This window comes from Chamaea fasciata, unplaced genomic scaffold, assembly GCF_029207755.1.
Source record: "Chamaea fasciata isolate MVZ Bird 193981 ecotype frontalis unplaced genomic scaffold, bChaFas1.0.hap1 SCAF_2, whole genome shotgun sequence".
NCBI lineage: Eukaryota > Metazoa > Chordata > Aves > Passeriformes > Sylviidae > Chamaea > Chamaea fasciata.
In genome coordinates this window covers 116,121,963-116,140,717 of record NW_027094087.1, presented here as the reverse complement: position 1 = coordinate 116,140,717, position 18,755 = coordinate 116,121,963, and the positions used below count along the sequence as shown (strand labels likewise).

Below are 18,755 nucleotides of genomic sequence, written 5' to 3'. Positions count from 1 at the left end.
CCCTGCAGGTGTCACCTGGAGGTGGCACTCAGAGCTCCGGGCTGGGGACAGGGTGGGACTGCCTGGGCTGGGAGGGCTTTTCCAGCCTCAGGGATTCTGTGAACATTTCCAGTTCTTTTCTTGGTGAGAGTTTTGGGTGGTTTTATTTCCCATAAAGCCAATCTGTGCCATGTCTGTACCTGGCAGGAGGTCGCTCAGAAGGAAGAGGCTTTGCTGCTTTCTTTGACCTGAAGGCATCTGGTTATGATGATCCCATCCTGGTGTCCCAGACCAAGGGCCTTGGACCCAAACTGCAGGTAACTGACAGTTCCACTGCACCAAAGGTGATGTCACCTGCCAGGGCTGTTTTAGTGCCACAGTCAGTCCCACCATCCGCACCCTCCTGAGCTCTACAAACAGCCCTGAGTCCACCTGAACTCTGGAAATGGTTATTTGTGCAGGGCCTGGGCATTCTTCATTGAGGGTGTGGGTATTTTGTGGTGAAATGATAATAACCCAAAATTTAGCTGAAAACTTGAGGCACTAAACCCCAGAATTTCTGCTATAAACTAGAGGATTCATGGGCTTGGAGGAGGAGCACAGGGAGTTGTTGAAATGAGAACTGGCAGACTCAGCCTCAAAAAATTTGTATGGAAAGGGAGAAGCAGGTACCAGGGTACTGGGGAGAGGAAGGATGGGGGAAATAAACATTAAAGAAGCCAAGAAATAAAGGATTTTAGTTAGCTAAGAACACAGAAGATAAGCTGAGTTAGGAATATATTTACGTAGTGAATTGGGATAAATTGAGCCAGGGATACATTTATGCATTGAACCAGGATAAGTTGACCTGGGGATTTATTTATATTTTAAATCAGAAGGTTTTCAGCCATCAGGAGAGTGGAGATCTGAAGCTCCTTTCACTGTCAAGCACAGCAATATCCCTTGTTTCAAATGGTTTCTGCGTTTAATGCCAGGATAACAAACAGCAGGAGGCTGAGCAGAATCGTCCCAAAGGCCTTTTGAAGTTTCACATCCTCTGACACCTCTGAGCATGAAAAAGGGATTGGTGCTGGCTCCTGTGAGGCTTTGTTCCAACTGCTTGGCACAGAGACTTTCCCAGCTGTGTTTCCACACTGTTCCCAAGGTTCTTCCTTGGCCAAGGAAAGGTTGGCTGGAGTGTTCCTGCAGCAGTGGGAGGGAGGTGTTGTCATGCAGCAAAGGCTGTGGGATGTCTGTTTCCACAGCACTCCTAAATCCATCCTAAATCCAGGGAAATCAATCAGGACTCCAAGCCCAGACTTTGTTTGGGTGCTGCTCCCTCACCATTTGGAATCCAGTGGTGTTTATCCACGTTTTCCCCTCGCCCATCCCTCTGTCCTGGGCTTTTCTGCACAGCTGGAACTGTGTCAGTAAAAGGTACCTCCTTGAAAATTAATCCACTGATGATCTTAAAGGTCCTCTGCACCCTCAGTGATTCTCTGATGTTATAATTCTGTGATCCCTGTGTAACCTTTGTCCCGTGACAGCCCTGGGAGCTGAGCAGGAGCCACAACACCTGACCCAGGTTTCATTACTTGTGCAATGCAGACACTGTGAGGATTCCTTCTAAAACCAAACAGCAACTTGCCTGAGGGAACTCTGCTTTATCAAAGACCTTCCAGGGCCTGAAGGGGCTCCAGGAGAGCTGCAGAGGAACTGGGGACAAGGCCTGCAGGGACAGGACACAGGGAATGGCTTCAAAGTAGGGTTTGATGGGATCTTGGGAATCAGGAATTGTTCCCTGGCAGGGTGGGGATGGAATTCCCAGAGCAGCTGTGGCTGCCCCTGGATCCCTGGCAGTGCCCAAGGCCAGGTTGGACACTGGGGACAGTGGGAGGTGTCCCTGCCATGGCAGGGGTGGCCCTGGACGACCTTTAAGGTCCCTCCCAACCCAAATCATTCCATGATTCTATAATATTCCAAAAAGCAAACAAACAACAACAAAAAAACCACCCTCAAAATGACAATTTCTAGGTAGCTATGGCTGAAATTTGAACTAATATTGCAAAAAGCAAAATAGATTTTCTCTTTTTTTTGTCCGCAAGGAAATGAGCTCTTTTCTCTTGATTTCAGCCAGGTAATGCACCCGATCCTGTCCTCCATGTATGGCCTGTAGTGATTCCTTTCAGAGAAAAGAAGGTTTCTGCTGATTTCACTGATTAATAACTGAGTTTTGCCTGTTTCTCGTTCCCACCATGTTTTGCAGGTTGCCCAGGTGTGTAAAAGACACGACACCATGGGGCAGGACCTGGTGGCCCTGTGTGTCAATGACCTCCTGGCCCACGGGGCTGAGCCCCTCTTCTTCCTCAGTCGTTTGACCTGTGGCAAACTTGATGCTGAAGTGCTGGAAACAATCAAAGAAGGAATAGCTGAGGCTTGCAGGAGTGCAGGCTGTGCTTTCCTGGGTATGCACTCTCCTCTCCTCGGAGATTTGAGGGGTCAGAGGTTGAATTTATCACCAGAGAAATGGACTTGGGTGCTGGAGGCAGAATGTAGCCCTGGAACTGTTGGTTTCCATTTGGTGGAAAAAGCAGCTGAGAATTTGTGCTTTCAATTCTTCCTTGTCTGTGAAACGGGTCAGCACAGAAAGATGGGGTTTAGTCTTTGTGCACTTGGGTCCTTGTTCTTCCTCCTCTATCCCTGAACAAAGGAGAACAGAACTGGAAGCCTCACATTCCTCAATGTTAATGTTTCCATGTCCTCGCCCGTACTCAGGGAGGTGCCACGTGAGTACCAGAAACAATAATGACAAAACCACTTCTTTCATGCAGCGTTGTTTTGTTGGAGTCCCGAGGTGCAGAAACAAACCAAGAAGGATTTCAAAAATATATCTGAATGTTCTTAGGCTGCGTGTGGTCCCTGGATGTGCTGCTGACTTTAGGAAATGCCGTGAATTTAAAATGGTGTTACAATCAAGGCTTTGAGCTGAGGGAGGGCAGGGCTAGATGGGATATTGGGCAGGAATTGTTCCCTGGGAAGGTGGGGAGGGGCTGGGACGGAATTCCCAGAGAGGCTGTGGGACACTTGGCAGTGCCCAAGGCCAGGTTGGACACGGGGGCTTGGAGCAGCCTGGGACAGTGGGAGGTGTCCCTGCCATGGCAGGGGTGGCCCTGGACGAGCTTTAAGGTCCCTCCCAACCCAAATCCTTGTGGGCGTCTGCGAGTCTCAAATGAACACAAGCAGGAGGTGCTGACCCCTCTCTCCCCTGGCAGGTGAGGAGGTGACAGAAGTGGCGGCTCCGTGTCCCCCCGGGCACAGTGACCTGGCCGGGTTCGTGGTGGGCGCGGTGGAGCGGGGCCAGCGCCTGCCGGGGCCGCAGAGAGCCCAGGAGGGGGACGCGCTCCTGGGGCTGGGCTGCCCCGCCATCCCCGGCCCCGCCTTCGGCATCGTGCGCAGGATCCTCCTGACATCCTCCCTGCACTGCTCCTCGCCAGCCCCGGGCAGCTGCGGGCACAGCACCCTGGGTGTGCCATCCTTCTTCTTCCCAGGGCACTGCCAGGGCCAGGTCTGGGTGTGCCATCCTCCTTCTTCCCAGGGCACTGCCAGGGCCAGGTCTGGGTGTGCCATCCTCCTTCTTCCCAGGGCACTGCCAGGGCCAGGTCTGGGTGTGCCATCCTCCTTCTTCCCAGGGCACTGCCAGGGCCAGGTGCTGCCCAGGGCTGTTCCCATCCATCCCTGGGTTCATCAGGCTTTGGGGTTGGGCTGGTGTCCGCTGCTCTGCAAGGCTGGGCAGCGCTTCTGCCTCCTTGCCAAGGCTTTCTGCAAGGACTGGGAGGAGAGAAGCTGTTCAGGGAAGCATTCCCAAAAATACCCCACGACCTTTGAAACAAATTCAGTGAATTCAGCCTGGAGAATGGAAGGTTCTGGAAGAGCTCAGAGCCACTTCCAGTGCCCAAAGCGGCTCCAGGAGAGCTGCAGAGGGACTGGGGACAAGGCCTGCAGGGACAGGACAAGGGGAATGAGTACAAACTGAAAGAGGGGAAATTTAGGTTGGATCTTGGGCAGGAATTGTTCCCTGGCAGGGTGAGGATGGAATTCCCAGAGCAGCTGTGGCTGCCCCTGGATCCCTGGCAGTGCCCAAGGCCAGGTTGGACACTGGGGACAGTGGGAGGTGTCCCTGCCATGGCTGGGGTGGGATGGGATGAGCTTTAAGGTCCCTCCCAACCCAAAGCAGTCTGTGATGGTTTGATTCTAAACCTCTCAGGAGGTTTTAAACAGAAGGACTGAGCTGAGGCTGTTGTTTGCAGGAGATGTTTTGCTGACCCCGGGGAAGACGTTCAGCCCAGCTCTGCTGCCCGTCCTTCGCTCGGGGCACGTGAAGGGCTTTGCCCCCACGGCTGAGGGGCTCCTGGGGGGCATCTCCAGGGTCCTGCCCGAGCACCTCAGCGCCGTCCTGGGTAAGTACCTGACACTGAGGGAGCTGGGGCAGTTTATCCTGGAGAAAAGGAGGCTCAGGGGTGCCCTGACCACTCTGTACAATCCCCTGAGAGGCGGCTGTGCTCACCTGGGGTCGGTCTCTCTCTCCAGCAGCACTGACAGAACCAGAGGACACAGCCTCGAGCTGTGCCAAGGGAATATGGGCTGGATATCGGACAAAGGTTTTCACAGGAAGAGTGATCAAATACTGGAATGGTCTGCCCGCGGAGGTGGTGGAGTCACCATCCCTGGGTGTGTTTAAAGCAGACTGGATGTGGCACTCGGGGCCAGGGTTTAGTCGAGCTGTTGGGGCTGGGTTGGACTCTGTGGTCTGGGGGGTCTCTCCCAACCCAGTGATTCTGTGTATGTTCCTGTGGGACAAAACTCAGGCACAGCACAGCCTTGACCTTCCAGCTTCAGCTGTGGAATCCTCAGAAATGTCCCTGCAGAGGGGAACGGCCCCAAGTGGGTGCCAAAACCATTCCCATTCCAAGTGATGAGCCCCACTCTTTGTTGGAGAAAGGAAATTTCAGAGGAGATTAAGGCCAGCACACCCGTAGGACAAAAGGTGTTGGAGAGGCTTGTGTGTTCCTCAGGACACCTCTCCAAACAAAACATTTTGACCAAATACTGAGGTTTGGTGTGAGAATAACTTTCTCCATTTGCTACACACACACACACACATTTAATGCACTTTTTTGGTGGCTTCCCCACAACATCTGAACAAATGAGTCAGGCAGAACTTTTTCTAATTGAGCCAAAATTGGGCAAAAAGTTCAGAAGTTGGAAAAACTAAAGAAAACCATGTTCATGTGAGTCTAGAAATACAGTGGGGATGGAGAGGGGGAAAGGAAGGTGTCTCTGTGTTTGGTTTCTCTAGAATGAAATAGGAAAGGAAAGGAAGAAATTTCCAAGGCCAGGTTGGACACTGGGGCTTGGAGCACCCTGGGATAGCGGAAGGTGTCCCTGCCCATGGCAGAGGGTATATTGAGATGGGCTTTAAGGTCCTCTCAGGCTGGACACCAGCAGGAATTTCCCCATGGAAAGGGTGCTCAGGCCTTGGCAGGGGCTGCCCAGGGAGCTTTGGAGTGCCCGGCCCTGCAGGTGGCACCTGGAGGTGGCACTCAGAGCTCCGGGCTGGGGACATGGTGGGGCTCCCTGGGCTGGGAGGGCTTTTCCAGCCTCAGGGATCCCGGGATTCTGTGGCAGCAAGAATTGGTCTCTACCAGCTCCTGTGACATATCACTGCCATTGCAGATAGTAAATAATAAATAACAGCAAACATTTGTCCTGCCCACACACAAATTTCAATCTTTTCCAGATGCTCTCAGCTGGAAGATCCCTGAAATCTTTTGCTGGCTCTACAAGGAGGGCAACCTCTCTGCAGAGGAGATGGCTCAGACCTTCCCCTGTGGGATTGGGGCTGTCTTGGTCGTGCAGAAGGAGCTGGCCCAGCACGTTCTCCAGGACATCCAGAGGCAGCAGGAGGCCTGGCTGATTGGGAAGGTGGTTGCTCCTTGTCACACAGGTGAGCTGGTGTCCTTGTGGGACTGAAGAGACTCCCTGTTCCAAAGTCTGTGTAGTTCACACCACTTTTCCCGTTGTTTCACTAGGCTGGAGGCTACTGGACGCCTCCAAATCTACATTTCAGTATTAAATAAATGAGAAATGAGCTCTTGTTTCAGAGTGGCAGCACCTGGATAACCTCTTCCCTTCCCTGAGGCTTCAGAAAATCCCTGTGCTGACTGTTCCAAAAATCAGCGGATATTTTACCACACTCATGGTGATCAACTCCCCTCCTGCCCATCCCTTCCCAGCTCACACAGATCCATGTAAAGGTTGAGGACAGGCCACAGCTTTGTGCAATCATGGATGGTAATGGTCAGTCTGAATCCTGGTGTGTCACTGATTGACATCCAGCAGGACAGGAACCAAAATCCCTCTGGAAACCCAAGAGTTTGGCAGCCAAAATGTCACCTCAGCTCCGTCAGCATCGTTTTTAGTGCCTTTTTGGAACATGAGAGATATAAAAAACGGGACTAATCCTTGAGAAGGCCATGCCTGGGCCTTTGTGAACAACTCTGTGAGCAGGCAACACCTGAGAGACCAGCACAGCTCCTGGGATCCGGGCTGTTCAAGCACTGAATCCCTTTGGAGCTCTACCTGTGCTGGCATAAATTCATTGCTGATGGAATTTCTAGTTGAAACATTATGAATAAACCACACAAAGTCAGTTTAGGAGGAAAAGGTAAAATCTGACACTTTCCTGGTGTGTTTGGAGCAGGTTCTCGCATTGAAGTGGAGAATCTTGCAGAGGCCCTGCAGCTGAGCAGCCCCCAGCAGCTGCTGAACGACAGCCCTGCCCAGAGCCAGCCCCAGGCCAGGAAGAGAAAGGTGAAGGTGGCTGTTCTTGTCTCTGGAGCAGGTGAGCTGTCGCTTGTCCTGGCACAGAAAATGTCCTCACACATTCTGGAGAGGCTGGTTCTGGTATGTCCACCTGGCCTTTCCTTCAGTGGAACCTCCAGAGCCTTCAAACTCCAGGGCTCCACTTTGACTGCAAGTGGTGTTGCACTTCTTAAAAACTGAGCTTTACCTGTGCCCCCACCCTCTGTTTGTGGATGTCTTGGTTTGGAAAAGACAGGTGTCTGCCAGGGAAAGCTGGAGCTTCCCTTGGGATGGAGAATGTAAACCCCCTCCCTCCAAATTATTATAATTTTGAAACTAAGGGGGCCTTCAGGCAAAGATATGGGAATAGCAATAACAGCTCTTTACTGGGAGTATTAAAAAATACAAATGTAGTGAAGCAAACAAACAAACAAAAATCCTAGGAACACTGACAGTCAGAACACGAGCTGACCCCCTGTTGCTCAGGGTGTTGGTGTCAGCCCAGTCCAGTCCTCCTGCAGTGCCAGCTGTGGTTCTGCTGGAGCAGAGATGATCCTGGAGAAGGCTCCAGTGGTGCTGAGATGGGTCAGGTTTTCCTCTGGGAATCCAGTGCACACAGGCTGTGCTGCTGTTCTGAATGCCAGCTTTGATCCAGGCGGGAATGCTGGGCTCCTCCCCCTGGGTGGAGCCTCTTCCCGTGGGATGATGGGATTGTCTCAGCCCTGCAGTGAGCCTGGATGGCCCATGGACAGCAGATATCCCCTGGAGGGAGGATGGGTCCTGGAAGGGATAAAGAACACGGCCCCATTAACAGAAGGCACCTGCTCCCACCCCCTGGAGTTAAAAGAAAATTCTTTTCAATGGGTTCCAACAGCCTGGGACTAGAACACGTGCTTTTGGTTAGACATTGCGACCCAAGAGAGTGGCCAAGCAGCTCTGTGTCAGAGCAGCAGCTCTGGGGCCGTGGGTGCTCAGGTGTCCCCCCACCCTTTCTCTCTCCCCCTGGAGGCAGGGCCCTGCCTGCACTCATCAGCTCTGCCCGGGAGCCGGGCAGCTGTGCCCAGCTGGTGCTGCTCATCTCCAACAGACCCGGAGTGCCGGAGCTGCGCAGCGCCGCCCGCGCCGGGATCCCCACCAGGGTAAGGACACGGCCCCTTCTCCTTTTCGTGCCCTGAGCCTCTGGGTGGGCAGCAAATGCTCGCTGAGCATTGAGGTGATTTCACTCCAGCGTGAAGCTTTCCCTGGGGATGGAGCTCAGGGAGTCCTCGCTTGGCTCAGGGAGCTTTTCCCAGCTCGGCAATGAGTGCTACCTCCCAGGGAAAGGATTTAAATGGATGATTTGGGTCTGAGATTGCAGCCCATGAGGCTCAAGCTTTGGCTGAAATCAGTCAAACTCCATGTTCTGCAAAGCACCGAAATGTGTTGTCTCCTGGGCTTATCCCTCCTTAGAATCACAGAATCCCAGACTGGTTTGGGCTGGAGGGACCTTAAAGCCCACCCAGTGCCACCCCTGCCATGGCAGGGACACCTCCCACTGTCCCCAGTGTCCAGCCTGGCCTTGGGCACTGCCAGGGATCCAGGGGCAGCCACAGCTGCTCTGGGAATTCCATCCCCACCCTGCCAGGGAACAATTCCTGATTCCCAAGATCCCATCAAATCCTACTTTGAAGCCATTCCCTGTGTCCTGTCCCTCCATCCCTTGTCCCCAGTCCCTCTGCAGCTCTCCTGGAGCCCCTTCAGGCCCTGCCAGGGGCTCGGAGCTCTCCCTGGAGCTTCTCCTCTCCAGGATGAAAACCTGTGTGTCACATTGTGGCCAGTCCCTTTCAGTGGCACCAGACAAGCTCTCTCCTGCCTGTGGGCCACAAAGCAGCTCTTTGGGACAGGATTTACTCTGGTTTGTTCCACAAAAACCTCTGGCAAGGACCATCAGCATTGTCTGAGAACATTCTGTGTCCTGGCATGTGAAAAGCAGGAGCTCCCCTTTCTGACATCCAAGAGGGTTTGAGCAGTTGTTTTTACAGCTGTGCACAGGTAGAAATGAACTCTGCTAGAGTCCCTGCATGGAAAGGGTTCAGCAGTTTCTTCAGCTCCTGAGCTGCATACACGTGACATTTTTCTGACTCACCTCTAAAAAAAAGAAGTGATATCAAAATTCACTCACATTTTCTCAGGCAAGAGCACGAGGTTTTGTGAGCCCCTTTATTTGAAGGTCTTCAGGAGAGTCCGGAATCAGCTCTCACCTGGGGGGCTGAAAATGGGAGGTGGGGTAGAAATAAAGGAACTCCTCCTCCCCTCACCCAGAGGGACTGGCCAATTGACTCCACCATCTCCCTGGGCAACCATTCCAGTGCCTGACCACTCTTAAAAGGGAAAAAATTGTTTCTAATCTCCAATCTGAACCTCCCCTGGTGCAATTTAGGGCCATTTCCTCTCACCCTTTCACCTGGGAGAGAAAAGACCAACCCCACCTCACTGCACCCTCCTTTCAAAGCGTGGAGCGTCCTGGAATTAATCCAGTTTGTTCCTCTTTGTTGCCCGAGCTGTTTCCTTGATGTGGCTTTTGTTGTGTTTCCCTGCTCCAGGTGATTGACCACAAACTGTACGGGAGCCGCTCGGAATTCGACAGCACCATCGACCGAGTCCTGGAGGAATTCTCTGTGGAGCTGATCTGTCTGTCAGGATTCATGAGAGTTCTGTCCAGCCCTTTTCTCCGAAAATGGAAAGGTAAGAAATGAAATGCAAAAGAGAAACCAAAGCAGGGGTGGTTGGTCTCACCAGGATTCCATTATCAGAGTTCCTTGCCCTTTGATTAAATCCCTCAGCCCTGCTGGCACTGCTGACATTCCAGCAGGGAGAAGCTGCCCTGTGCTTCCCTCTGGCAGTGGGACTGTGAAAAACATGGTTCATTTTTTGTTAAAATTTTAAAAGTTTAATAATGATAAAAATAAGACAATGAGAGACATAAGGAAGGAAAATGACAGACGTCTGGGTGCCTGGCGTTCCCAGCCAAGGCACAGCTTGCTAACAAAAGATCTTGCCTTTAAATACCAGAGGTTATTGCATATTCATAAATTTCATACGTGATTGAAACATTCCTTTTGGCTTCAGGTGTTTCTGCTTCATTGCAACTTCTCTCCCCACCATTCTTTCTTGCACATACATTTTCCGTGGCTCCACAAAGTCGCAAATCTTTTGATAATGAAGGCAATAAATTCTTCTTCTTGGAATCCTTGGTGCCCTTGCTGTTATCTCTATTTAGACAGGATGATGTGAAGAATTTCTGAGTTGTCTTTCCCATTTCTTGAGCTGATTCGGATGTCACTAGAAAGCATCTTACATCACATAGTTTCTATTTTAATATTACGCTACAGCCTAAAACATATTTTTCACACTATTATTAAAAAAATGTTATTACGACGTAACTTCCTAACATAACCCATGTAGTATTCACTTTAATATTTGCACAGAGCCAATCATACGATATGTATTTATAAGAGGGCTGTGGTGGGATTCTGGCTGAGGATGGCCAGAGGAGCCCCTTGTGCTGCCTCAGCAGTGACAGAGGGGTGGAATGGGGGCGTGGGGTGGGTCTGTGCCTTCCCCAGGGGAGGAATCCGATCCCATCCTTCGCCAGGGAGCTGTGCTGGGCAGTCCTGCCGGAACTCAGCCCCTGCGGCTCCCACTGGGAGAAAAATGGGAGAAAGACTGATTGATGCATTCCCAGGAGGGATCTCTCCCCCTCCCGTGGTGCCCTGCACACCCTGCCACAGCTCTGGTGTGCCCCAAGTGAGGGAGGGCGTGAGCAGTGAGTCGGTGCCGGCTCCTGAGGCCTCTCAGGACTTACTGACACCTTGGACAGGCTCCTTTGGGAATGTTGCTGCGTTCCTGGAAGAGCAGAATTCCCTCAGACCAGAGCACTGCTGCTCAGGGTTTGGACTGATGATCAAGCCTCATTTGCTTTTTAAGGAAATTCAGTTCAAGTTATCTGTTTTTGTTTTGTTTTGTTTTGTTTTTCCCTTCTCTCACACTGATGCCCAGGGAAAATTTTGAGTTCTTCCCCATCACTTTTTCCACTCATCAAGGATGGAAATGCCCATCAAGAGCCCCTGGAAAGCGGATTCCAAGTCGCAGGCTGCACTGTGCATTTCGTCCTGGTGAGTGGCCTCAGAACTGGGAAGTTAGGAAAATTTGGAAGTTAGGAATTTGCTTTTTTCTTTTCCTTCTGGGGGCAGAAATAGGCCGAGGTAATAGGAACGTGTGGGGACCTCGGGATTGTTACCAGTAAAAGTCAGGATTTGACGTTGCTTGAAGCCCAGTCCTCTTCCTTTGCATTTTGGGGTGGGCTTTTTTTGTTTGTTTGTTTCTCCTCCTCCCAGAATGTGCCAGTGATGCCTTGAGAGGCTGCCTCGAACAGAGGCTGGACAGAGTTAAAGGAGTCAAGTGGATATTTATTAAAATGCCTTCAAAGGACACACCTTGGGCAGTAAAAGAGCCTGGCCGTGGCTACACCCAAGATGGACTCCGAGTCATGAATTTTCACACTTCTATAAGTTTGGGGCTAATTATTTATTTATATTGGGGTTAATTGTCCAGTTACAGCTTCAGGTGATGCAGTCCCACCCTCCCAGTTTGCTCTCCTCAATTCCTGTTTACACTTTTGGGGCCTGAAGCTCCGTGCCCTTGGCTCTGGGGCTGGAGAAGGCTTGTTTTGTCTGACTGAGCTGTGGGGAGAACTGGCCGAGGCTTTATGTGGAGTTGAGAGTCACACACCGGGGCAGTACAGAATCTGGGAGATATTGACAGACACAGCTTGAGGGAGCACCAGCCCAAGTGTCCTCCCGCTGCGCCCTGAGGCGCCAGACCTGGTCCCTCACGGCGGGGTCCCCTCTCGGGCTGTGTCCCCTCGGGCTGTCCCCCCTCGGGCTGTGTCCCCTCGGGCTGTCCCCTCTCGGGCTGTGTCCCCTCGGGCTGTCCCCTCTCGGGCTGTGTCCCCTCGGGCTGTCCCCTCTCGGGCTGTGTCCCCTCGGGCTGTCCCCCCTCGGGCTGTGTCCCCTCGGGCTGTCCCCCCTCGGGCTGTGTCCCCCCTCGGGCTGTGTCCCCTCGGGCTGTCCCCTCTCGGGCTGTCCCCTCTCGGGCTGTCCCCTCTCTCGCTGTCCCCCCTCGGGCTGTCCCCTCTCGGGCTGTGTCCCCTCGGGCTGTCCCCTCTCGGGCTGTCCCCTCTCGGGCTGTGTCCCCTCTCGGGCTGTGTCCCCTCTCGGGCTGTGTCCCCTCGGGCTGTCCCCCCTCGGGCTGTCCCCCCTCGGGCTGTCCCCCCTCGGGGTGTCTGTCCCCTCTCTCGCTGTCCCCCCTCGGGCTGTCCCCTCTCGGGCTGTCCCCCCTCTCGCTGTCCCCCCTCTCGCTGTCCCCCCTCGCGCTGTCCCCTCTCGGGCTGTCCCCTCTCGGGCTGTCCCCCCTCGGGCTGTCCCCTCTCGGTCTGTCCCCCCTCGGGCTGTCCCCTCTCGGGCTGTCCCCCCTCGGGCTGTCCCCCCTCGGGCTGTCCCCCCTCGGGGTGTCTGTCCCCCCTCGGGCTGTCCCCTCTCGGGCTGTCCCCTCTCGGGCTGTGTCCCCTCGGGCTGTCCCCTCTCGGGCTGTGTCCCCTCGGGCTGTCCCCCCTCGGGGTGTCTGTCCCCCCTCGGGCTGTCCCCTCTCGGGCTGTCCCCTCTCGGGCTGTGTCCCCTCGGGCTGTCCCCTCTCGGGCTGTCCCCCCTCGGGCTGTCCCCCCTCGGGGTGTCTGTCCCCCTCGCGCTGTCCCCCCCGCACACCCTGCGCCCCATGCCCCCGGCCCCTGGCCCGGGAGCGGCCCGGGCGCTGCCGAGCTGTCCGTGCCCGCAGGAGGAGCCGAGCGCCGGGGCCGCCATCCGCCGGGAGCCGCTGCCCGGGGGCGCGGAGGCGGCGCTGGAGGAGCGGCTGCGGGAGGCCGAGCTCCGCGCCTTCCCGCCCGCCCTGCAGCTCGTGGCCAGCGGGGCCGCGTGGCTCGGAGCCCATGGAACAACCTGCTGGAGGCGGGAGAGCCAAAGGCTGAGCCCGCGGGAGGAGCAGGGACACGGAGCGTCCTCCGCGGAGCCTCAGGGGGAGCACGAGGGGCTGCGCGCGGGTCCTTGAGGGGCCCGGACTCTGCTCGTGTCCCCTCCTCGTCTCTTCTCCTCCGTGTGCTTCTCTTGGATGTCTCAGCATCCCAAGTTTCCATTCCCAGCCTCTTCCCTGAGCTCACAGCTTTCCTTACACCCTCTTGGAAAACCCGTGGTGGGAGCCAGGCTGGCTCTTCAGGTTTGGAATTCCTTTGCTCTGTTTTTAAACCTGTAAAGGGGGAAAATGTGTTACGTGGACGGGGCTCGAGCTGTAAAACTGATCTGGTGCTTCCAAGGGGAATTCATCCTTCCAAGGGATCCATTTCAGTGGCAGAGCAGCAGGAGCTTCCCGGAGTTACCCCAGAGAGGATCTGCTGCTGCAGGAATGAGACAACGAAGTCACGGAGCTGCTGGAGCCAGTCCAGAGGAGCCACGGAGCTGCTGTAGGGCTGGAGCCCTCTGGAGCCGGGCTGGGAGAGCTGGGGGTGCTCCAGGGAGAGGAGAAGCTCCAGGGAGAGCTCCGAGCACCTAAAGGGGCTCCAGGAGAGCTGCAGAGGGACTGGGGACAAGGGATGGAGGGACAGGACACAGGGAATGGCTTCAAAGTAGGATTGGATGGGATCTTGGGAATCAGGAATTGTTCCGTGGCAGGGTGGGGATGGAATTCCCAGAGCAGCTGTGGCTGCCCCTGGATCCCTGGCAGTGCCCGAGGCCAGGTTGGACACTGGGGACAGTGGGAGGTGTCCCTGCCGTGGCAGGGGTGGCCCTGGGTGGGCTTTAAGGTCCCTCCCAACCCAAACCTTGTGTGACTGTGAAATCCCATTTCACATCAGCCTCACGTGGCAAAATCTCAGGGGCTGGATGAAGGTGCCCGCTGGAGATGGGTATTGGATTTGGGACAGATGTCCCTCTGTTGGTCTCTGGCAGTGATCCTAGTGCTCTGATCAATAATGTGATCTTGATTTCCTGCGCAGGCAGTGATCTCAGCCCTCCAAGTCTTTATTTCCTCTGCCTTCCCTCCCTGCTCACCCACGGCCCCCACACCACGTACAGCCCCTTCCCTCCTCCCCCTGCAGCCCTGGGGAATCAATTCCAAGGAAATAGTTGGAGATTGAATATTTTTATTTTTTTTTGAAACTTTATTAGGCTTTATTTCAAATCCCAAAGGAGGTGGTTATGCCAACATGGGAGAAGTGTCAAGACATCAGAGCCCAGAATAAAATCAGCTTTCTCTGTGTTAAAGGGGAGCTCTAAGCCACCTCAGCTGCTTTGTGAGAAACCCGAGCCTTTCAGTAAGAACGTTAAAATGGTTTCATAACTGCACAAAAATGTTAAAAGATAACCGCAAGTGTTGAGCTGCACAAAGACCCCAATTGTTTTCCATATGTTCGTAATTCCTGGGTGTCCCTCAGTGTTATTCCAGGTGAAAACACTGGTCCAAGAATAAAGGCACTTCAGAATTCCTGAGGAATGTTTCCTAAACCAAGGACATGTTTTGTGTCAGGTCTTTTTTCTCATGTAAAAAAAATAAAACCCCAGATCGGAGGGGAATTCACGGGAACTCACGTGAGAATGCTGAGGCAGGAAGGGGCAGCAGACACTGAATCCTGCTGCCATCTGATGGACAGCGGGTTCAGGTTTGGCAGTGACAGGCTGTGTAAGGGTCTGGGCTGGACAAGATCCACCACCATCAAACCAGGAAGCAAATGGGGAAAAATCCAACGATTGGCGTTTTGGGAGGCCAGTTTTTCCTGGTTTGATGAGGTTTTTAGACTGGAGGTTTCTGCCTTTGTTTCTTCCATTGTAGTTTCCCTCAACACCACTTGCCAGCACAAGGAGGGAACAGCCCTGATGGCCCCAAGTCCCCCCCAGGGCTGCTCAGATCCCCCTGGCTGGATTTGGGATCGTTAGGAAAGCGATGGAGAACCAAACAGTTGGCCAAGGAAACGATTAAAATCAGGAAGCGCTTACAGAACCCTCCGGCAACGGCCCCGAAATTCCCACTGGTGGCTTCCCCGGGATTTGAATCCTTCACCCTGCGAGGCAGAGGAAGGGCAGAGCCCCAGGCCGGGCCAGGGAGGAGGCCCAGCTCTATTTCCAGTAGATCTTGCCCGCCTCGCCCACGCGCACGGCGCCGCTGGCCACCAGCTGCAGCGCGGCGGGGAAGGCGCGGTGCTCGGCCTCCTTCACCCGCTCGGCCAGAGAGGCCTCCGTGTCCCCCAGCTTCACGGGCACGGCCTCCTGGAAGATGATGGCCCCGGCATCCACCTCCTCCTGCAACAGCAACAGCAACAGCCTGGCGTCACGGGCCTGGAGCGCTCGTATGGATAAAGCGCGTTTGCTCAACTCAGCGCAGCGCTTTGGGGGTGGGTTAGAGCTCTGGCCTGAGGTGGGATTAGGAGAACTCCGGCCTGAGGTGGGATTAGGAGAGCTCCGGCCTGAGATGGGATTAGGAGAACTCTGGCCTGAGATGGGATTAGGAGAACTCTGGCCTGAGATGGGATTAGGAGAGCTCCGGCCTGAGATGGGATTAGGAGAGCTCCGGCCTGAGGTGGGATTAGGAGAACTCCGGCCTGAGATGGGATTAGGAGAGCTCCGGCCTGAGATGGGATTAGGAGAGCTCCGGCCTGAGGTGGGATTAGGAGAACTCCGGCCTGAGATGGGATTAGGAGAACTCCGGCCTGAGATGGGATTAGGAGAACTCTGGCCTGAGATGGGATTAGGAGAGCTCCGGCCTGAGATGGGATTAGGAGAACTCCGGCCTGAGATGGGATTAGGAGAACTCTGGCCTGAGATGGGATTAGGAGAACTCCGGCCTGAGATGGGATTAGGAGAACTCCGGCCTGAGATGGGATTAGGAGAACTCCGGCCTGAGATGGGATTAGGAGAACTCCGGCCTGAGATGGGATTAGGAGAGCTCTGGCCTGAGGTGGGATTAGGAGAACTCCGGCCTGAGATGGGATTAGGAGAGCTCTGGCCTGAGGTGGGATTAGGAGAACTCCGGCCTGAGATGGGATTAGGAGAGCTCCGGCCTGAGATGGGATTAGGAGAACTCTGGCCTGAGATGGGATTAGGAGAACTCCGGCCTGAGATGGGATTAGGAGAACTCTGGCCTGAGATGGGATTAGGAGAGCTCTGGCCTGAGATGGGATTAGGAGAGCTCCGGCCTGAGATGGGATTAGGAGAGCTCCGGCCTGAGATGGGATTAGGAGAGCTCCGGCCTGAGATGGGATTAGGAGAGCTCCGGCCTGAGATGGGATTAGGAGAACTCTGGCCTGAGATGGGATTAGGAGAACTCCGGCCTGAGGTGGGATTAGGAGAGCTCCGGCCTGAGGTGGGATTAGGAGAGCTCCGGCCTGAGATGGGATTAGGAGAACTCCGGCCTGAGATGGGATTAGGAGAACTCCGGCCTGAGGTGGGATTAGGAGAACTCCGGCCTGAGATGGGATTAGGAGAGCTCTGGCCTGAGATGGGATTAGGAGAACTCTGGCCTGAGATGGGATTAGGAGAACTCCGGCCTGAGATGGGATTAGGAGAGCTCTGGCCTGAGATGGGATTAGGAGAACTCCGTGCCGTGGTTTGAGTGTTTATTAGAACTGTCGTGAGATAGGATTAGGAGAAAAGTAAAGCAGGTTTAAATTTTAAAGGGTGTAAAGATAGATTTAGTAACACGTATTAAAAAAAAAATTAAAAAATGAAACTTTCAAAATACTCCTCCTCTCCCCCCCACAAGTGTTCAATTTATTACTTACGACATAAAGAGATGAAACTTGTGATTTTTAGTTAGTTTGACTGTTCAAAAATAATTTTTCATTAATTGTTAGGGAGAGGAGCTTTTATTAGGTTTCATATGGAAACCCTGTTATAAGGAATAATCTTTCTTTCGTGGCTATATTAGCTGTCAGTTTTAAAACTAGTGACTAATTGGTTTAGCTGTAACCCCTTGAAAAATCACTTCCCCATGTCGATATTCCACAGGGGGGCAGAGGCGGGAAGGGCCCCGGGATCACCCTGTGCCACGGAGACCTGTGGGGTGGCGTTCCAGGGAACTGGGAATTGGGCTGCTGGGAGCAGGGGGAGCAGGCGCTGGGAGTGGCTGTGGCCTGGGAAGGGTTCAGAGGAGAACAGGAGGGAGGCAGAACAGTTCTGTTCTAGAAAACCCCAGGAGCCAGGGACAGGAGGGGCTGGGCAGGACGAGGACATCGAGCCCAGAGGGGGAATGTCCCTGCGCAGAGCTGGGACAGGCATCCAGCAGATCTTCCCTGGAACATTGCTGGGGCACATCCCTGGGGTTGTTTCTCAGGAGCTGCCTCACAGAGAAACCCCAAGTGATGGATGGCACAGAGAGAAGAATGCAGTTGTCCCTTCTATCTGGAAAAATGGTTCCATTCTCTTTTTCCAAGAGAAAGCAAAAATCCTGAGACAGATTCCAGCAGCAGAGGGAGAGGAGAGACCTTTGAACCCCGAGAAGTGAGCAAAAGGGAACCAGGGATCCCTGGCCGGAAAAAAAACGTGTCTCTGTAGCTGAGATCTCTGCCCTGTCTTTCCTTAGGGTCTGACCAGCATAAATTGTCAAGTTTTTCTTTGCTCCCACAAACATTGGATCACCCCTTAACAAATCCTGTGCCATTTCCAGTGATTTTTTTTTTTTTTTTGCTTGTTTCTATTTTTTCTTTTTCTTGAGAGCAAGAAACAAGGCGGGTTGCGGGATAAAATCCAGGAATCTGGGGCCACGTTTAACAAAGCCTTTGTCTTAGCCAAGGCCTTACATTAACTATTCCCCCACTCCAGTGGGTGGAAGGCAGCAGGGGGATGCTCCCTTAGGGAAAGCTTCAACTCCTGGACAGATTGTTCATTTCCATTCCTTATCCAGAGTCAGCAAACTCAAGCACTGTGTGGTCACAACCAAAAATCTCCATCACCTCTAGGTCCAAAGCTCCGAACACGGAGGGCAGGTGACCAAACTCGAGGGTTCAGGGCGTGAATTAATGGCTACACAGCAGGCTCTGAGGCGGAAACGTTCAAACTGAAGGACCACAGAGAGCCAGGGAGGTGCAGGTGTTGGAAAGGGCAGGGTGGCAGAGTCGCAGGAGGTACTCACAGCCACGAAGTGCACGGTGCAGCCCGTGACCCTGACCCCGGCCTGCAGCACCAGCCTGTGCGCGTGCGCTCCCTTGAAGGACGGCAGCAGGGACGGGTGGATGTTCAGGATCTTCCCTGGGAAAGCAGAGCTGAGGTTACTGCCTGTTGGCACTGCCCAGGCTGTTCAAAGGGCCACAGCCAACAGAGGAACAGAATCACTTGGGGACAGGATTTTTCACAAGTCTGGAAGACGCCGCCAGCCAGCCCCAAGTGCTGCAGTGTCTGAAATACCAGAGTGCGGTTACACTTAATGGCTAAACACGTTTCTCCAGGGATTAGTAATGGCCGATTGGCTGATGGAGCTGTCCCTTCCCTCAGCACCTTGTCCTCCCTTGATCCCAGAATCCCCGAGGCTGGAAAAGCCCCCCCAGCCCAGGCAGTCCCACCTTGTCCCCGGCCCGGAGCTCTGAGTGCCACCTCCAGGTGCCACCTGCAGGGACGGGCACTCCAAAGCTCCCTGGGCAGCCCCTGCCAAGGCCTGAGCACCCTTTCCATGGGGAAATTCCTGCTGCTGGCCAAGCTGAGCCTCCCCTGGGCCAGCCTGAGGCCGTTCCCTCTCCTGCTGTCCCTGTTCCCTGGGAGCAGAGCCCGACCCCCCCGGCTGTCCCCTCCTGGCAGGGACTTGTGCCGAGCCACCAGGTCCCCCCTGAGCCTCCTTTTCTCCAGGGTTTCCATCACCGTTATTTT

General features: G+C 54.2%; 2 protein-coding genes across 7 annotated transcripts in view; one reads left to right on the top strand and one right to left on the bottom strand.

Annotated features, from left to right (window-relative positions):
- Positions 1-13,346, top strand: part of LOC136285714 (trifunctional purine biosynthetic protein adenosine-3-like) — a 28,592-nt gene extending 15,246 nt beyond the window's left edge. The window contains exons 15-24 of the mRNA XM_066177226.1: positions 187-296; positions 2,225-2,423; positions 3,231-3,482; positions 4,266-4,415; positions 5,756-5,962; positions 6,719-6,859; positions 7,828-7,958; positions 9,402-9,543; positions 10,858-10,973; positions 12,691-13,346. Coding sequence (XP_066033323.1) covers positions 187-296; positions 2,225-2,423; positions 3,231-3,482; positions 4,266-4,415; positions 5,756-5,962; positions 6,719-6,859; positions 7,828-7,958; positions 9,402-9,543; positions 10,858-10,973; positions 12,691-12,960 — 1,718 coding nt within the window. The 3' untranslated portion in view covers positions 12,961-13,346. The remainder of the gene's footprint in view (positions 1-186; positions 297-2,224; positions 2,424-3,230; positions 3,483-4,265; positions 4,416-5,755; positions 5,963-6,718; positions 6,860-7,827; positions 7,959-9,401; positions 9,544-10,857; positions 10,974-12,690) is intronic.
- A 698-nt stretch (positions 13,347-14,044) lies between these two features.
- The window catches only part of GART (phosphoribosylglycinamide formyltransferase, phosphoribosylglycinamide synthetase, phosphoribosylaminoimidazole synthetase), a 37,556-nt gene continuing 32,845 nt past the window's right edge, over positions 14,045-18,755 (bottom strand). For all 6 annotated transcript variants that reach the window (XM_066177218.1, XM_066177222.1, XM_066177220.1 and 3 more), the window contains 2 exons: positions 18,028-18,143; positions 14,045-15,200 (listed from right to left, as the gene is read on the bottom strand). In XM_066177218.1, the coding sequence (XP_066033315.1) occupies positions 15,018-15,200; positions 18,028-18,143 (299 nt within the window). In that variant the 3' untranslated portion in view covers positions 14,045-15,017. The remainder of the gene's footprint in view (positions 15,201-18,027; positions 18,144-18,755) is intronic.